This window comes from Heterocephalus glaber, unplaced genomic scaffold, assembly GCF_053883595.1.
Source record: "Heterocephalus glaber isolate CG9 unplaced genomic scaffold, H.glaber_assembly_v1.0 deba00001572, whole genome shotgun sequence".
NCBI lineage: Eukaryota > Metazoa > Chordata > Mammalia > Rodentia > Bathyergidae > Heterocephalus > Heterocephalus glaber.
In genome coordinates this window covers 157,904-174,507 of record NW_028258357.1, presented here as the reverse complement: position 1 = coordinate 174,507, position 16,604 = coordinate 157,904, and the positions used below count along the sequence as shown (strand labels likewise).

General features: G+C 32.5%; 1 protein-coding gene and 1 long non-coding RNA gene across 3 annotated transcripts in view; one reads left to right on the top strand and one right to left on the bottom strand.

Annotated features, from left to right (window-relative positions):
- LOC147823543 (uncharacterized) overlaps positions 1–5,511 on the top strand; it is a 33,954-nt gene extending 28,443 nt beyond the window's left edge. For both annotated transcript variants that reach the window (XR_015443497.1, XR_015443498.1), the window contains exons 4-5: positions 45–110; positions 5,329–5,511. This is a non-coding gene — a long non-coding RNA (uncharacterized LOC147823543). The remainder of the gene's footprint in view (positions 1–44; positions 111–5,328) is intronic.
- Ptprq (protein tyrosine phosphatase receptor type Q) overlaps positions 1–16,604 on the bottom strand; it is a 219,513-nt gene that overhangs the window by 131,475 nt on the left and 71,434 nt on the right. Inside the window, exons 19-24 of the mRNA XM_021258496.2 lie at positions 16,393–16,538; positions 7,191–7,359; positions 5,188–5,478; positions 4,664–4,939; positions 4,150–4,301; positions 582–723 (exon numbers count right to left, since the gene is read on the bottom strand). Of these exons, the coding sequence (XP_021114155.2) occupies positions 582–723; positions 4,150–4,301; positions 4,664–4,939; positions 5,188–5,478; positions 7,191–7,359; positions 16,393–16,538 (1,176 nt within the window). The remainder of the gene's footprint in view (positions 1–581; positions 724–4,149; positions 4,302–4,663; positions 4,940–5,187; positions 5,479–7,190; positions 7,360–16,392; positions 16,539–16,604) is intronic.

Genomic DNA, 16,604 nt, shown 5'->3' with positions numbered 1-16,604 from the left:
TCTCAGATACTCATAATTTCAAACAAAAATGATTACTTTGGCAGTGAATGGTCTCCAATCTCAACTGAAAGATTGACTAAGAAAAGGAAGTGACGCATATGCTCCAGCAGGTAAGCTGCTGGTGAGTTAGGGCAGTGGGATTTCACAGGTCCTGCATGTTACAAAGGGATAGTAGGAACATAGGGTGAGGCATTGATTCCTACTCTTCAAACACCACAACTCATCTCATAAAGAAAATCATAGATATGTTTCATAAATCCAATTCAGACTGTTGGAAGTGACTGCTAGTTCATTCTGCCTTCCTTCTCAGCTCTCTGAGATAATCCTACGAATAAGGTAATTTCATACATGTCTAGAAACCTACTTGGTTACAAAAGGTGTCTTTTATTTCAACCTTCTCAGTTAAAAAAGAAATGAAAGTTTAAGTATATTTATATAAACACGGACATATGATTTCAGACAAGACTAACCCCAACCTTAAAAGTACTGACATTCAAATTCCCTGTGAGTAAATGGAAAGAGGAAAAGGAAAAGTTTTAAATATAAGAGGAAACATTTCAAGCTCAAAAATTGTGTCTAACCTGACTCCAGGGTTGTGAATTTTATTACATTACTGAATTGATTGCCATTTCCCACTTTGGTGAATGCGGATACGCTGACAGAGAAAGTGCTGACTGGTTCCAGGCCAACAAGTTTAGCTTCACTTTGAAAACCTGAAATATTCTGAAAAACAAGAAAAAATGTTCTTATTCACAATTCATCATTAAAAATTTGTAAATAGAAGAAATACTTTAATACAATGAAGCTATTCCTTCTATATTTAACCTAGGATTTAATGGATATTTTAAAATTAAAATGAAACAAATACCTTTGTTTTCTATCATAGAGTGTGTTCAAGTTATGATAGAAAGATAAACTGGGTCCCCTCTTTGCCTTAAGAAATCTCATAATCACCATTAAAAAAAAATGGAGTACTTTGTTTTTGTTTTCATCTTGTCACCCTAAGTGTTACTTGGCATTACCTACTAATTATTCTCCTTAAGTTTGTTAAAGTTCCTAATTTTAAATTCAACCTGTGGATGACCAGCAATACTTGATTTTTCTTGAATTCATCTAAATTCATTTTCAGTACCTACTACCATGCCTAAGAAATCAATTTACTCATCAGCTGCTGTATGCTACACGTGGTATGGGGGGTAAAGGGTAAAGGGGGTTGGGGTAAAGGGTAAAGGGTGTTAGGGTAAAGCGGTGACTAAAATAAAATCTCTGCTTCCATGGAGCTTAAATTGAGTGTCTTCCCAGACAATCTCTAAATTTCTAATTTGACACAAGTTTTTAGAAAAAATGAAGAAAGGAATAAAAGAAGTTGTCTTAGTTTCTCAAGGAAGAATATATTTTCTTGTAAAAACAAAAATACCACTAAGAGTAAAACTTTCATTCAAAGATAGTTGTCCTAACCAAAGACTATATAGTGAAGATTATTCTTATGGAAAGAGAAGACAATCTCTCATATTGCTACAAATTTTAAAATAATATATTACATCTGACAAAATATGAATCATGCTGTTTGTAAAGCATTTTATAGCAGAAATTTATTAAGAATATTAACTCCTGAGCTGGAGATGTAGCTCAGTGGTGCCTCGCCTGCCTGGCAAGCACAAGGTCTTGAGTTCAATCTTCAGTACCAAAAAAAGAAAGAAAAAAAAAGAATATTAACGCTTGAGGCTGTTACAGTTAGAGTCACTTTCTAAAGTCATCCTTAGGAAGTCACTGGCATGCTGTATCATCCTATTTTCTTTTCATTCTTTCACACTTATAACTGATGAAATATATTGATTGATGACTGGAGATTATAAGACATGATCTCTGCCACCAAGGAATTTTTGTATTAACTAGAGAAATCTATGAACAACTGCTGACTGAAAACAATATGAAATATGTAACATATGTATGAAACAAGTAAATTTTGATTTTGGTTGGGAAGGGTTAATATCTAGAGAAATTACTAACCCCAAGAGATTAAAATAAAAGGTGTAAGATTAACTTATCAGATAGTGAATAGACTTACACAAGAGTAAGTTTTAATAGAACTTTTCACTAAATAAGTTCTTCTATCACGTTTGTGTGATTTAAATTAACAATTTAGTGATCTGCCTGTGCATCGCTGTGGATTGATTGACTTAGATAGCAGTAACATCTGGAAGGGTTCTGGGATTTTTCTTAAGCTTTAAAAGAAGAAAAAGTATAAGAAAAACTAGAGAAAATAATAGAAAGTGATATTGTTAGGACATGGAGTAGATGAAAGACAAAAGTAGAAGAACATACTAGACATGAAAACTAGACAGAGGAAGAAAAGCAGATACAATAAACTAAACATTTTTTAAAAGGAGAAAATGGCTTGAGAGTATACTTAAAGGAATTTGAAAGAAAATAAGATTATAAAAATTGATGGAAGAGAAAATAAGATGTAAAAAGTAACTGAAATTATACATGAAAAAAATAAAACTGTCCCTCAATTGTTATACTGCAGCTATAATACTTTATGATATAACATGACCTCTTTCTCCAAGTAAAATGTTAATGGTAGAATTTCTATTAAAAACAATAACGAAGAATATTAGAATTATATTCATTTAATAGCATACTGTCATTCCATGCTCAATGCTGTTATGATGCTGGATGAACTTTTTGGATTTTTAAAAAAATCTACATACAACAGCAGCAATAATGGCTAACACATGGGTTATATTCCTGAAATTTTTCTAAATACTTTAGATTTTCCCTTTTAATTCTCTTTTTAATATATGTATATTCATCATTCCTGTTTTGCACTTGAAGAAACTGAGTCCTAGGAGTTTAAGTAACTTCCCCAATGCATCAAAGTACATCTCAAAGGCAAGGTTTAAACAGGTGACAGAATGTCAAAGCCCTTGGTTTTACACTCTGCTCAGGTGTCTACGTTAGAGATTTCCATTCTAAGGTGATAAGATCACATACACATACACACTGTGGTGTACATATACAATCATTTTCAGAATGGGATTGCTCTGATAAAAATGAAAATTTTTTCCTTTTGCTATTTCCCTGTAACTCATACAAATAAAGCAAGTACAAAACAGGAAAATGTTGAGATTAAATAAGAGACAGATAATATAGGGCTAGAGGCTTAGTATCATTAACATAATTTCACACTTCTGGGACAGAGACTTCACATTCATGGGGTAATGTAATTTAAATTCTATTCATTAATCAGATTTGAAAATAATATCTTGGTCTCCAGAAAGAAAGTCACTGATCCTGATGACATAACTGGAATCACTGCTTTTGATTTTTACTATTCAGTTTATAAGCTACACATGCTGTGTAATTTTTTATCATAGTAATAAACTGTAACACATATACTATCAGATAAAATATGTAGTGTATATTGTTTTCATTGTTCTTGCTGTTAACTAAACCAGAACATTCCAGGACTTCATTTGTCTTTGGAAAAAATAAGAAAACGTCCAAAGTTAATGCCAGTGAATTGTAACATATTTTGGCAATGAAATGCTAGAAATCATATTCATATATTTCAGGTCCCTTGTGATATTAGTTCTCTGGGTATTTTTCACTGATTCTGTATCCTAAAAATTAAAGAGGGAAGGGATATTTAGGATTACAAATGAATTAGCATTGAAAGAAAAGACTTAAGCATCTTACAAGACCAATTAGTATAGGATCATATGAAGTCAAGAAAGGTTACTGCAAGTCCAGTACAAATGCTGTTTTGAAAGGATCAAAAAGATTTACTTGCTATTTTCAACAATAAATGCAAATATATTACATATTATAACAAGTTCTAAATAAACCAGAAAAAATTACTATATACTTTCCAGTATTAACAGAATGGTGCATTGTAGATATCTATGTTAAACTGTAGACATCTAGAAACTACAAATCTAAGTATATTGCACTAGGAAGTATTCAGCTTATATATCTGTCAAATGCTTTGCACCTTCTACAATCATCTTTAAATTTCAGGACATAAGATTTTTTAAAGTTCATTCTTCTTTAATTTAAAGCAGTCCACCTTCCTCCTACATGTCAAAAATTTTAATTCAGTTTTTGAATTTTTGAAATAAACATATACTGTTGTAATCAACCTACCTTATAAAATATAGTATCAGTTTCATGTTTATGAATTTTTAAACTGTATGCTGTAATAATACCACCTGGAAGAGGGCTCGGGCTCCATTTTAGCCAAACAAAGTCTGAAGTATAGTTGATTAACGTCAAATTTTGAGGAGGTGCTAAAGGCACTGCAGGAAAACACATTATAAAATTTACAGTCATAAAACTTGTAGTGTAGAAATGCATCATAACTCTAGCTTCTTGAAGACACTAGTTAAGAGATATTCATAGAATGATCCAATTTTTAACTTCAGAAACAAATACCGTAAGTAATTATGTTTTTGTTCTTAGAACACAGTAGCTCCAAAGTAGTTTCAAACAAAACAGTAATTCTGAAACCTGAGTTAGGTTGAGAAAAGATTCAGCAAAGTAAATGAATATTTGTAATTACATTCAGTAAAATATTCATTGATTTTCCATCCTGTTCCTTAGAGAGAGAAAGTTCTGAAACAGTGAAATTTTTTTGAATGAAAAGTGGATTATGGCTTACCTGACTCATCTGTGTAAAAGAAAAGACCGGTGGAAGGACCAAGTCCTTTAATAGTTCTTGCAGCAGCAAAAAAACTATATAATGTAAATGGTGAAAGCTCTTCCAATGTTATATAGTTATCAGAAGTAACAAAAGAATAGTTTTCACTTGGTCCTTGTAAAGTTATATCATAACTTATTATTGCACCATTTGGTTTTATGGGGGGATCCCATGATAAGAGAACTGAGGTAGAGGAAAGGTTTTTAAAGGTGTTGATTATTGGTGAAGTCTCTGGGACTATAAGAGAAAAAGAAAATGTTAAATAAAACAAAAATAAATTAGCATTAATCAAGAAAAAGCTTCACACATAATTAGATTTAATGTTATTACATTATTTTAATTTTAGGAAAGATGTTATTTTGATTATTCTAATTACTGAGAACAAGCAGAGCCCACACAATTATAAGAACAAAGTCCTATAAAAAATGATATAAGTGAAAAGAACAAAAATAAGTTGCTTAATAGTCAGAAAGGCTCTAGCCTACCATCTTCTTCCGTTTTGATGTGTAGCTGGGCAGTGTACGTATCAGAGAATCCTTTTTCTGTTGCTGGAGTGATATTTAATGTATAATCAGTGTACTTTTCCAGATGATCAAAATACATGTTGCTCTCATATGTAATTACAGGTGGTCTCCCATTGCGAGTAGTCTGCTGCAAATTCAGTGAAACATAGTAGAAGACTAGACCATTCGGGTGAGATGGCGGGACCCAGCTTACATTTATTGCAGTTGATGAAATTGATTTGTAAGTCAGGTTTCCAACAAACCCTTCAGGTACTATGACAGGAATTGAGCAAAATTAAAAAATCAGTTGTCCTAACTAGAATTTACATACATAAGTTGAGCATAAAGATTGAAGTGGTATGAGTTATATCAATAGCTCTTATTATTTAAATGTAGATCATTTAAATAATAAACAATAAATTTAATAATTTAAATTTAACAATGAATTTAGAGAATGAAATGTCATCTATTATTTTTAAAATCATTCAAAACAAATATTCAAAATTCAAAATAAATCTTTAATATGTGTAAAATTGTTTTTATGTAATATTCTCTTGGCTTTTCTTTCCTACAACATGGAGAGAGAGAGAGAGGGAGAAAGAGAAAGAGAGAGAAAGGGAGAATATGAATGTGTGTGTATATATGTTCAGATACTTTAATATTTGGTAGTTTATATTATCTAAACAATACTTTTAGTTGCCTTCTTCTAAAGATTATCCTTATTGAACTATGAGAAAAGATGCCAGTAAGTGACTTGCTCCAGGTCATACTGATGGTAAGAGTACTTAATGCTAAGCATTTCTGGTTTTGAATAACTGTCTTAAACCAGTCACCAGACTGTATTTTAAGAAATTACCTTATTTATAAAAATTCTAATTCTTAGATATTATCTTTATCATGAGACTAGACTCTATTAAGGTAAATTTGAAATCCTACCTTGTGGAGTGTACAGTAATTGTTTATTATTCTTAATGCTATAATTACAATTGATAAAATATTATAGGCTGCACAAATTTGACAGGTCTACATTTATAGAATCCCTGAAATGATATTGACCATACATAGCACTAAAACATTATTGTTAAAGACCCCTTCAAAATATATTTCCACACATTCATCATATTCTCTTGATCAATTTATCAACTACAGTAACAAGAGAAATATTCATTTCTCACGTTTGCAGTGTCTGTCAATTTATGGCTTTCAAGAAATAAACATGGAATTTTATTCTCAGTAGAAGTTAGGTCAATACCATTACACAATAAGATTAATTTTTAAAATTATAAACAACAGAAACAACCACAAGGGAAATAGGCAGCAATCCATTTTTCACTATATTCTCACAACTGAAACCTAAAAGAATGAAAAACTTTGATCATTATAATTTTGTGAGTAATCGGCATAAACAGGGATCTGTGGAAGCTGCATACAAAAAAATCTGGAGATAAAAAGGATATTCTGAATCTATTAGTCATAAATATGATAAAATTTAAAATGCTGCAAGAAGTCTTGTGTAGATTCAAAGTCTGAAAAAGAAATGAGTTGTTGGTTTTTTTAAGTTCCTAAAGGAAATGGACAAATACATTGACTATCAGAAAATTCATGTATGCATGTAGAAAAGAAATGAGTTGTTGGAGATTTTTGTAAAATTTCCTACAGGAAATAGACAAATACATTAAGTATTAGAAAATTTATGAAAGCATGTAAAAACATTTTTCATGCCATAATCAAATAGCTGTAACATCTTCTGAAGTAGTAAAAGTAACAGCATTTTCATGAATGAATGGTAGCAGTTTTCATGAAAGAAAATGCTGTTACTATTATGTTTTATAGCCCTTTTAAATGCATTTGAAACTTTTATAATGAATAATTAAATATGCTAAAATAGATTTAATCAACAAAACATAGAACTAGAAAAAGTTCCTGAAACAATTAAAAAATTTTTCATCCAATAAAAGTTTAATAAATGCTTTTTGTTTACATACTGTCTTGATCTGTGTATACTTGAATTATGTCACTGCTTTTATTCCCATTTCCAACTGAAGTACTTGCTGTCAACCAAAATGTATAGTAGCTGAATACTGCCAGGTTATCTATTATTGCAGACACAGTCATATTGTCAAACTCATTGGTTACTTCATGAAGTGTAAAATTCTGAAAATAAACATATTGTTTTAATAGCTCAGAATGTTATCTTTAGTATGCATGAAGATTTCAAAATAATTATTATCCATTAATTGATTACTCCTAAATGATTTAAAATAATTCTTTACTTACTAGTCAACAAGGACATTTATTATTTTATTGTGTAAATATTAATTTTTAGAAAAATCAAAATGTAATAATTTTATGGCAGTAAACTTGAAATTCCTTGATCTAAAATAGGAATAGATAGTAATAATTTTGTTTGCAAAATCAATACACAAAACAGAAAAGAGTAAAACTTCCAAGGTTATATTGGAAAAGACCACGTGAACAGGTGAAACCGCTAAAACTGCTTCTCAGTGTCAGTTTCCCCTATAAAATATTTAAGTATTTTCAAAGTATTGGCTACTTTTAAACATTTGGTAATATTACAAAACTTTTTTTCTTCACATTAATGATAGAGAAATTATGAAAGTGTTTGCTTCTTTCTATAAATACAAATAGTATTATCAATATTTTTTATAATGCTACAGATTAAACCCAGGAACTTGTGTACACTACCACCAAGTTATACATCTATCTATCTATCTGTCTATCTATCTTTCTATCTATCTATCTATCTATCTATCTAACTGAAACAAAGCCTCGTCAAATTGCCCAAACTAGACTCAAATTTGGGAGTCTCCTGCTTAAGCCTCCCAGAGTAGATGGGGTTATTGGCAGTGCTGCTGTGCCCAGCTATTGTTATTCGTCTTTAGTGGGTTTTTCAACAAGTGTAGTGCACAAAAGGGAAGCTACTAAATGCACTCTAATGCACACAGTAAAAGAAATTTAAATTTACACTATAGGACTCTACCTACATTTATCCCAAAGCATTTTAAAAATTTTAAAATTTAATTTCTGCAATCATTTCCTTTCTGGCCAAATTTTGGCAAAATACATAACCAAACAAAATGGTTTCAAAAACAAAGGAAAACAGATTTTTCAAAGCATTTACATGATTAGTACAAATTATGTAAGTATTTACATAATTAGTTCATGAACATGAAACATGTCTGTTTATACTGAGTAATCTAAATGACTGCAATCTACCCAGAATCCTTTGATTTTTACAGACCTATTTTCAAGTTCTGGCAGGGTAACACTGGATAAAATATCTAATCTCAAAGTTTCTCTTCCCTCAGCTACAAAATAGGAATAAACACCTCCACTTCATAGAGAGCTTTTGAGGATTAGATTGTAAGAAAAAATATAAATCGATTAATATCATGCCTAGCACACAGTAAAAAAAATAATGGTAATTTGTACTAGGATGGTAAATTTGACTAACAGGATAGTAAATTTCACTAAATTTATAGTAAAGATGGTACTGAAATTTATCAGCAAATTAAGCTCAGCAAAATATTTTCTGGTTGTTTTGCCAGTATTTGAGGAAAAAAAAAAAGAATGGTGCAATAAAAGATTTACTTCAATTTTGTGGTGATTTATTTCAAAACAGACATGTGAAAGCCATGTAAAAATCTCACATAAAATAAGATGTGAAATTCAATGCTTTCCAACACTTCATATATGAAATAATTGGTTTATATAAAGTGCCACTTAAAAGTATTATTTACATAAAGCTTCTTGGTAAAACGTTTAAGTCTTTTTAAAAATTAATTTTATTGGTACATTTTAGGTATACAATATAATGCCATTCATCATTGGAAATTTGTACCTTTATGTAATCTAACTTGGTTCTTACTTTTTTCCTCATTCCCCTGCCCTCCCTTCAACCCCTCCATCCCTCCCTATTTACAAAGACTTTGTTTCCATTTTTTCATTTTCTCATATTAATTCCATTCCCTTCTTTCCTTTCCCTTACCCCTCACACTTCCCCTTCCCCTTTGACCCTTGAGACTGGATAAAGAAAATGTGTGTGTGTGTTTTAAATAAAATGGAGTACTACTCAGCCACGAAGAATGAGAAATTAGAGACATAACTAAATGGATGCACATTGAGGTGATACTCTTAAGTGAAATAAATAGGACACATGTGTAAATACCGACTAGTTTCTCTGGTGTGAGAAACTGAAAGTGTAAATAAGGACTAAAATGTGTAACAGATACTGTGAAATAGGAAGGTCTTTTTTTGCTATAGAATTTGTTCTAATTACCACACCTTGATGACTGGTAAGTAATGAATCATTTGAATTCACTCAGGAGTAATTGCTACTGAGCACATGATTTGGCAGGTAACACATGTATTAAAGAGATCAATTATCTCGATATTTTACATGGTAAATGAATAATGTATTTAAAGTTTAGAGGAATATTGTAATTTGAATATGTATAATGGTAACTGTATCTCAAGTCTTGGCTTTAAAACCTACCAGTGAAAGGAGAGTGGTGGCACACATATGGAATCCCAGCCCTCTGGGAGGCTGAGGCAGGAGGATCATGTGTTTAAACCTAGAATGGGCAACTTATAAACCTAGTGAGACTCTCAAAATAAAAAATAAGAAAAGGGATCAATGAGAAGGCCCATAATTCAATCCTTAATACCACACACACACACACACACACACACACACACACACACAAAGGAAGAAAGAAAAGAAAGACAAAAAGATAGACAGAAAGAAGGGGAAAAAAACCTAGCAGTGGTTAAGAAAAGTATTTGGCAGTGGGTACTTATGTAGGACATGTGGTCACTGTGCTCCTTAAAAGATAAGGTATTTTGAGGTAAAAAATTAATAAAAATAAAGGCTACTAAACGGATCAGAAGGACAGATTTCCAAAGTAATTCTAAAGTAGCTAGGAAGGAGTATTTCCACTAATCACAAATCACAAAATCTGAGATGAACATTTTAACATAGATATTTAATTTTGAAATTATAATTCCTCATTAGGCTAAAAGCAGATCAGTGGTTTTTTTCCCCCTTGGCAATCTACAAATATACTTGCAGTGAAGATCTTTAAATATTTAAATTGAAATTTCTATGTGCCTTTCCTTAATAAAATGAAATTTATCAGCATTTTGGCTTTTCTTTTTCAGTACTGAGGATTGAACCCAGGGCTCTGCTCTCTACCACTGAGCTACATCCCAGAGCCATTTTTTAGTAGTGCATATTTGCAGTACATCATAGTTACATTTATTTAGGGCAGTTGGAACACGTATAATGTATATAGAGTATCTTCATTTTTGGTCCCTTATTTCACTCATCCATTTATTTTTGCCTAGTAATATCTTTTGGCTCAAATTATCTAAGGCTACTCTTTTGTTTATATAAATACAGTAAGATGGTATTTAGTAAAAGTTTTCACACTTGATTAATCAACCAAAATTCATCTAGCACTTTTTAAAATGTAAGACATAGAATGTCATAACATGCTGAGGAGACATGACATAAGATGGTAAAAATTAAAGTGTAGGAGAGCTAATATCCTACACAAAACAAATATGTGAAAACTGTAGGAAGAATAAAATGCATTGCCAATGAGCAACAGAGATTAAATTCACCAGGATAAGAAGGAAAGGTCGCTCCATACTTGAATGCTCCAAAATTGTAACTAAGTACTGAATAGTGGTCTATTGTAAGAATTTTATGTTTTTTTAATTAAAATATTTACTGAGCATTAAAGCCATGCATGGCATTCATCAGGGAAGGGACAGATAAAGGTCACTTGCCTTTTCTTTAAGGTGTGTGCTATGCTATAAGGGACCTAAAGTGAGTGTAATCTGAAATAGAGGGCAGAATACAACACGGTAGGTACAGGATATTCTGCAAGTTCTGTAGAAAGGAGAAAGAAGAGTAGGAACCAGAAAAAAAAAAAAGCTATACACTTATTCAGCTGCATGATTTTAATTCTGAGGATTTCTTCTATTCTACCAATCCAAAACAGAAAATCAGGTGTGAAGACGCTGATGCTATTTTTAACATGAACGTAAGACTACATTAAAGCCTGCATGAACCTCAAGCCATATGAGACTATAGTTCTGAAAGGTTTTCACATCATTAGTCTGTTCTCTCTTGCAGCTGTCACACTTAAAAGCATTCTTAAGATTATTTAAAAGATAACATATTCTAAGACAGATGAATTGCAAATGGAATGGTGTTATATACCCAGGTTTGAATTAGTAGGTTTAGAAGATCATGTTGAAACCATAGTTAGATTCTCATACTTGATTATTTAAATATAGAAAAGGAGAACCAAAATATAATCATGTACAAGCCATAATTACATTGTACAGAGGCAAAACTATTGCTAAGATTCAGAAGTATAGAAACCATTTGCAATACTTTTATTAAATGTATCCATGTACTACAAAAACGTTACATGGAGCTCAGTTGTTGTGACTGAAGGGTTCCAAAAGATGTAGAGAGGGAGGGGAAAAGAGGGCAAATGGAGAGAGGGATGGGAAATGAATTTAAAAATAAGAATTTAAAAATACTGCTTGTAGAATTTTGTTCTTCTGTTGGGTTTATGAGATCTTGACTATTATGTGTCTAGATGTAGATTTTTTTTTGATCATGGCTAGTTGGAGTTATATATGCCTCATCTATCTATATGTCCAATTCTCCTCCTCTGTCTGGGAAGTTTTCCACTATTACTTCTGTGAACAGTTTTTTTTTATGTCAATTGTGCTTTCTCCTGTTTTTTCATGGACTCCTATCAGTCTTATGTTATTCTTTGCATTGTCTGGCAGCTGCTGGATTGATTTCTCGTGGTCCCTTACTATTTTTAAGAAATCTCAGTTTTCATGGTTTTTAACCGTGATCCTGATTTCTATATCTGATAGTCTATCTTCACATTCCCTTAATCTGCTGTGAATACTTTCGATGGATTTTTGTTTGTTTGTTTGTTTGTTACCGGGGATCAAACTCGGGTCCTTAAGCTTGCGAGGCAGGCAGCAGAACCACTGAGCTAAACCCCCAACCCTTCAATGGATTTTTTAATCTCCTGAATATCTGTTTGAATCCGTTTCATGGATTCCATTTCTTTCTTAGGTTGGGTGATCATGGTTTCCATTTCTTTCTTATGCTGGGTATTCATGGCTTCCAGCATGTTTCTGAGATCATCTATTTTTTATGTTTCTCTTCTAGAGCCTCTAATCATGCCTTTCACTCTGCTCACCATCTCTGTAGATATCTGGGAGATTATTTCTGCTTTGAATTTTCTAGAGCCTCATTCATATGTTTTGTTACTTCCTGTGCTATCAGTTCAGGGTGTCCAGGCGGTTGGTTATCGGACTTTTCCACCTCGTTTCCCAAAAATGGAAAGACATCCCTTGCTCCTGGGTAGGAAGAACCAATACAGTGAAAATAGCCATACTTCCAAAACTACTATATAAATTTAATGCAATGCCAAATGAAATTCCAACAATATACTTCACAGAACTAGAGAAAACAATCCAAAAATTCATTCAGAACCATAAGAGACCTAGAATAGCAAACACAATTCTAAGCAACAGAGGCATGGCTGGAGGCATCACAATCCCCAACATGAAACTATACTACAAAGCTCCTGTGATAAAACAGCATGGTACTGGCAAAAGAACAGACCTGAGGATCAGTGAAATACATTACAAGATACAGAAGCAACTCCAGACATACTCAGCCACCTCATCTTTGACAAAGGAGCCAACCACCCTCATTGGAGGAAGGATAGCCTATATAATAAATGGTGTTGGAAAAACTGGATTTCAACCTGCCAAAGATTAAAACTAGACCCATACCTATCACCATGCACTAAACTAAGATCAAAGTGGATTAAAGATCTAAATATTAAAACAGAAACCCTAAATTTGCTGGAAGATAAGTTAGGTAGAACTCTTGAAGACATTGGCATGGGAAAAGACTTTATGAACAAAACTACAGTAGCACGGGAACTAGCACAAAGAATCAACAACTGGGATCTCATCTTATTAAAATGCTTCTGCACTGCAAAAGAAACCACCAACAGAGCTAAGAGACAACCTACAATGTGGGAAAAAATTGTTAGCAGCTGTACCTCAGACAAAGGACTACTATCTAGAATATATACAGAATTAAAAATAATCAGTCCCCCCAAATTCAAAGACGCAGTTCAAAAATGGGCATCTGAAATAAACAGACATTTCTCAGAACAAGAAGTAAAAGTAGCAAATAAACATATGAAAAAATGTTCAACCTCACTGGCCATTCGAGAGATGCAGATGAAAACAACACTAAGATTCCACCTCACCCCAGAAAGAGTAGCCACTCTCAAGAAATCAACCAATAACAAATGCTGGTGGGGGTGTGAGGAGAAAGGAACCCTTCTTCATTGCTGGTGGGAGTGCAGGCTGGTGCAACCAATGTGGAAATCAGTATGGAGATACCTCAAAAAACTAGGACTAGAGGTCCCATTTGACCCAGCTATTCCCCTGCTGGGTATCTTCCCAAAAGAATTAAAAGAATCAAACCACAGCGATATATGTGCACCTATGTTTATAGTGGCACAGTTTGCAATAGCTAAAGCTCGGAAGCACCCCAAGTCCCATCAACTGGAAACTGTCTAAAAAAGATGTGGTTTTTTTATAAAATGGATTACTACTCAGCCATAAAGAATGAAAAACTAGAGTCATTTATAGCTAAATGGATGCATATTGAGGCCATACTCTTAGGTGAAATAAATAGGACACACATGTGTAAATACCAAATAGTTTCTCTAGTGTGAGAAACTGATAGTGTAAATGAGGGTTAAAGTGATTAAAATGAATAATTCATAATTTGAAATAGGGAAAAAGGTCCAAAGATGTATGGGTGAAGGGAAGGGAAGGGGAAAGGAAAGAAGGGAAAGGAAACACTATGAGAAAAGAAAAAAATGGAAATGAAATCTATGTAAATAGGGAAGGGTGGAGGGGGTGAAGGGCACACAGGTAATGGGGAAAAAATAAGAGCCAAGATACATCATGTACAGGTACAAGCACCCAATGACAAATGTAAATGAATTGTATACCTAAAATGTACCAATAAAAGAACTTAAGGAAAAAAATTTAGGATACAATATAACAAAAATAATCTGAAATTTATGATACTGTTTGATTCCAATTAGAGTAACAAAAATCATGTAGACAGACAACAGAAGGGGGAGTTCCATGGTTGAGGGGAGGGCAAGAAGATATTTAATAGGTTCTGATTGAATTTGCAAAATAAGATTCAGGAAAAGGATGTTGGTGATAATTGTACCTTATCTGCATGTTTAAATATTGCTGAGTTAGTAAATTTTATGTTTTCTGTATCTTATCATAAGAAAAATTTGGAATGAAGAAAAATAGAAAGAATTACCTAAAATTAACTCTATTTGATGCCATCTTCACAGTAGAAATGTTTATTCAATATATAGCTGCAAATGAACCTTAAGTATTTCAAATATACACTAATAAATAGAGAGCTAAAATGAAAAAAAAAAGCTAAGCCTAAAAAAAAAGAATTAAAAAATACCATTTACCAATTCCCCACAATGAATGTAATCATTTTGTATGCAAACATGTACCAACAAAATAAAAGAAGAAAAATCTGCAATTTGAATGCCATTTATGTTAATAAATATTGAAATATTGCTAATAATAGTGTAGGGAAAAATAAATTCCCTTGTTAATCTCTGTTTTTCTTTCAAAAACAGCAGAAAAAAGGGAATAGCAAAAACTGTTTGATGTACAGAGAGGAAGACAAATGGACTCTCCTTTTTCCTTCTGCTCCTAAGGTGCTTTATTTTTAAAAAATCTTCATCTATATCTATTTATCCACAGGTTTTCAGTAAAGTAGTTTTCTTTTTGTGCATGAAGCTTTAAATAGTTACATTTATACAACCCCACTTTCAGAGGGAGTGGTGGAGATCCTATGGCATGCATACCACAACAGGTCCTTTGTTATCCCTGAAAGTTCTACAAGGTTCGCCATCATTACCCTAAACCAACCTCTGGATTTTCACTATCTGCTGGGCTATGCCCTGGATGGCATTCAAAGTTCTGCCTTTACCCTATCCTTAGCCTACACCTCACAACAGTGGCACTAAGGCAAGCTTGCTTTAGTCCCAGAGGTCATCACTCACAACTGACTCTAATGTCTCTTGGATTGTAAGTAAGGAATGTGATTAGGCAACTCAGAAGTCTTATCTCTATTCTTGTTTTACTTAAAAAGATACAAAGAAATAATCATTGCCAAATTCACAATCAACACATAGTCAAAGTATGTATTCTGTAAGTTGCACTATTTCTCCTAGATCAATTTTCCAAAGCATGTTCTAATTCTCTCCACTTTTATTTTAATCACAACCAGTAAAATTGTGATTTTTCCATGTATTAGAATTACATGAAAATTTTACTTTTAAGAAATAGCATACTTTTGTTGAAAAATTGAAGATATGTCTCTAAGTGAAATATATTTTGATTACTTTCATAAGCTTTATCACTCAATAGCAAAAGTCCATCTCCAGACTGTGAAGGCCTAGAACCTCATATACCAGAAATCAAATAACCATATTCCTATGGGTCTTTGAGCAATAATAATGTCCACTGTCATGGTGATAATAACAACTCCTCTTACTAATAATCTAAATTTTTTTTTTTTTTGGTACCGGGGATCGAACTCGGGACCTTGTGCTTCTGAGGCAGGCACGGGTAAAATATTTTTAATAGAAGAAAATATACAAATGCATCCCAACAGCAAAATTATTTGTATGGTGTACAAGCAAATGCAAATGTATTTTTAGCTAGGAAATAACTTTGAGAATGAAACAACACTTTAGAGAACAGTTCTTGGAGGAAGTAGAAATGAGGGCAGTCTTTACTTGCAAGTTAAACTGATACAGAAGTGTGTGTGTGTGTGTGTGTGTGTGTGTGCGCATTTATGTGTGTACAGGGAGATTAAAATGCATCTGACATTACTCCATCACATTTTTATAAGCCATTCAAAGTTTTGTAGAATACGTTTTTGCACAATTATCAATATTATGTAAATAATGTTCTATCACTTAGAAATCTGTATTAGCAAAACTAAGAATGTAACAATGTAGTAGGAGAAAATTTAGGTCTTACCTGCATGAAAGTTCCTGAAGTATTTCTGTAATAAACAGAATAATATTGTATAATTCCATTGGGTTTTGAAGGAGGTGTCCAAAAGAGAATTATTGATGTTGAACTGAGATTTACATAATGTACTTCTTTGGGAGGGTCACTCGGTGCTATAAAAACAAAGAGTTTAAGAAAACCTATAATTATGATCTCAAGTAATGTCTGAAATGTGCATT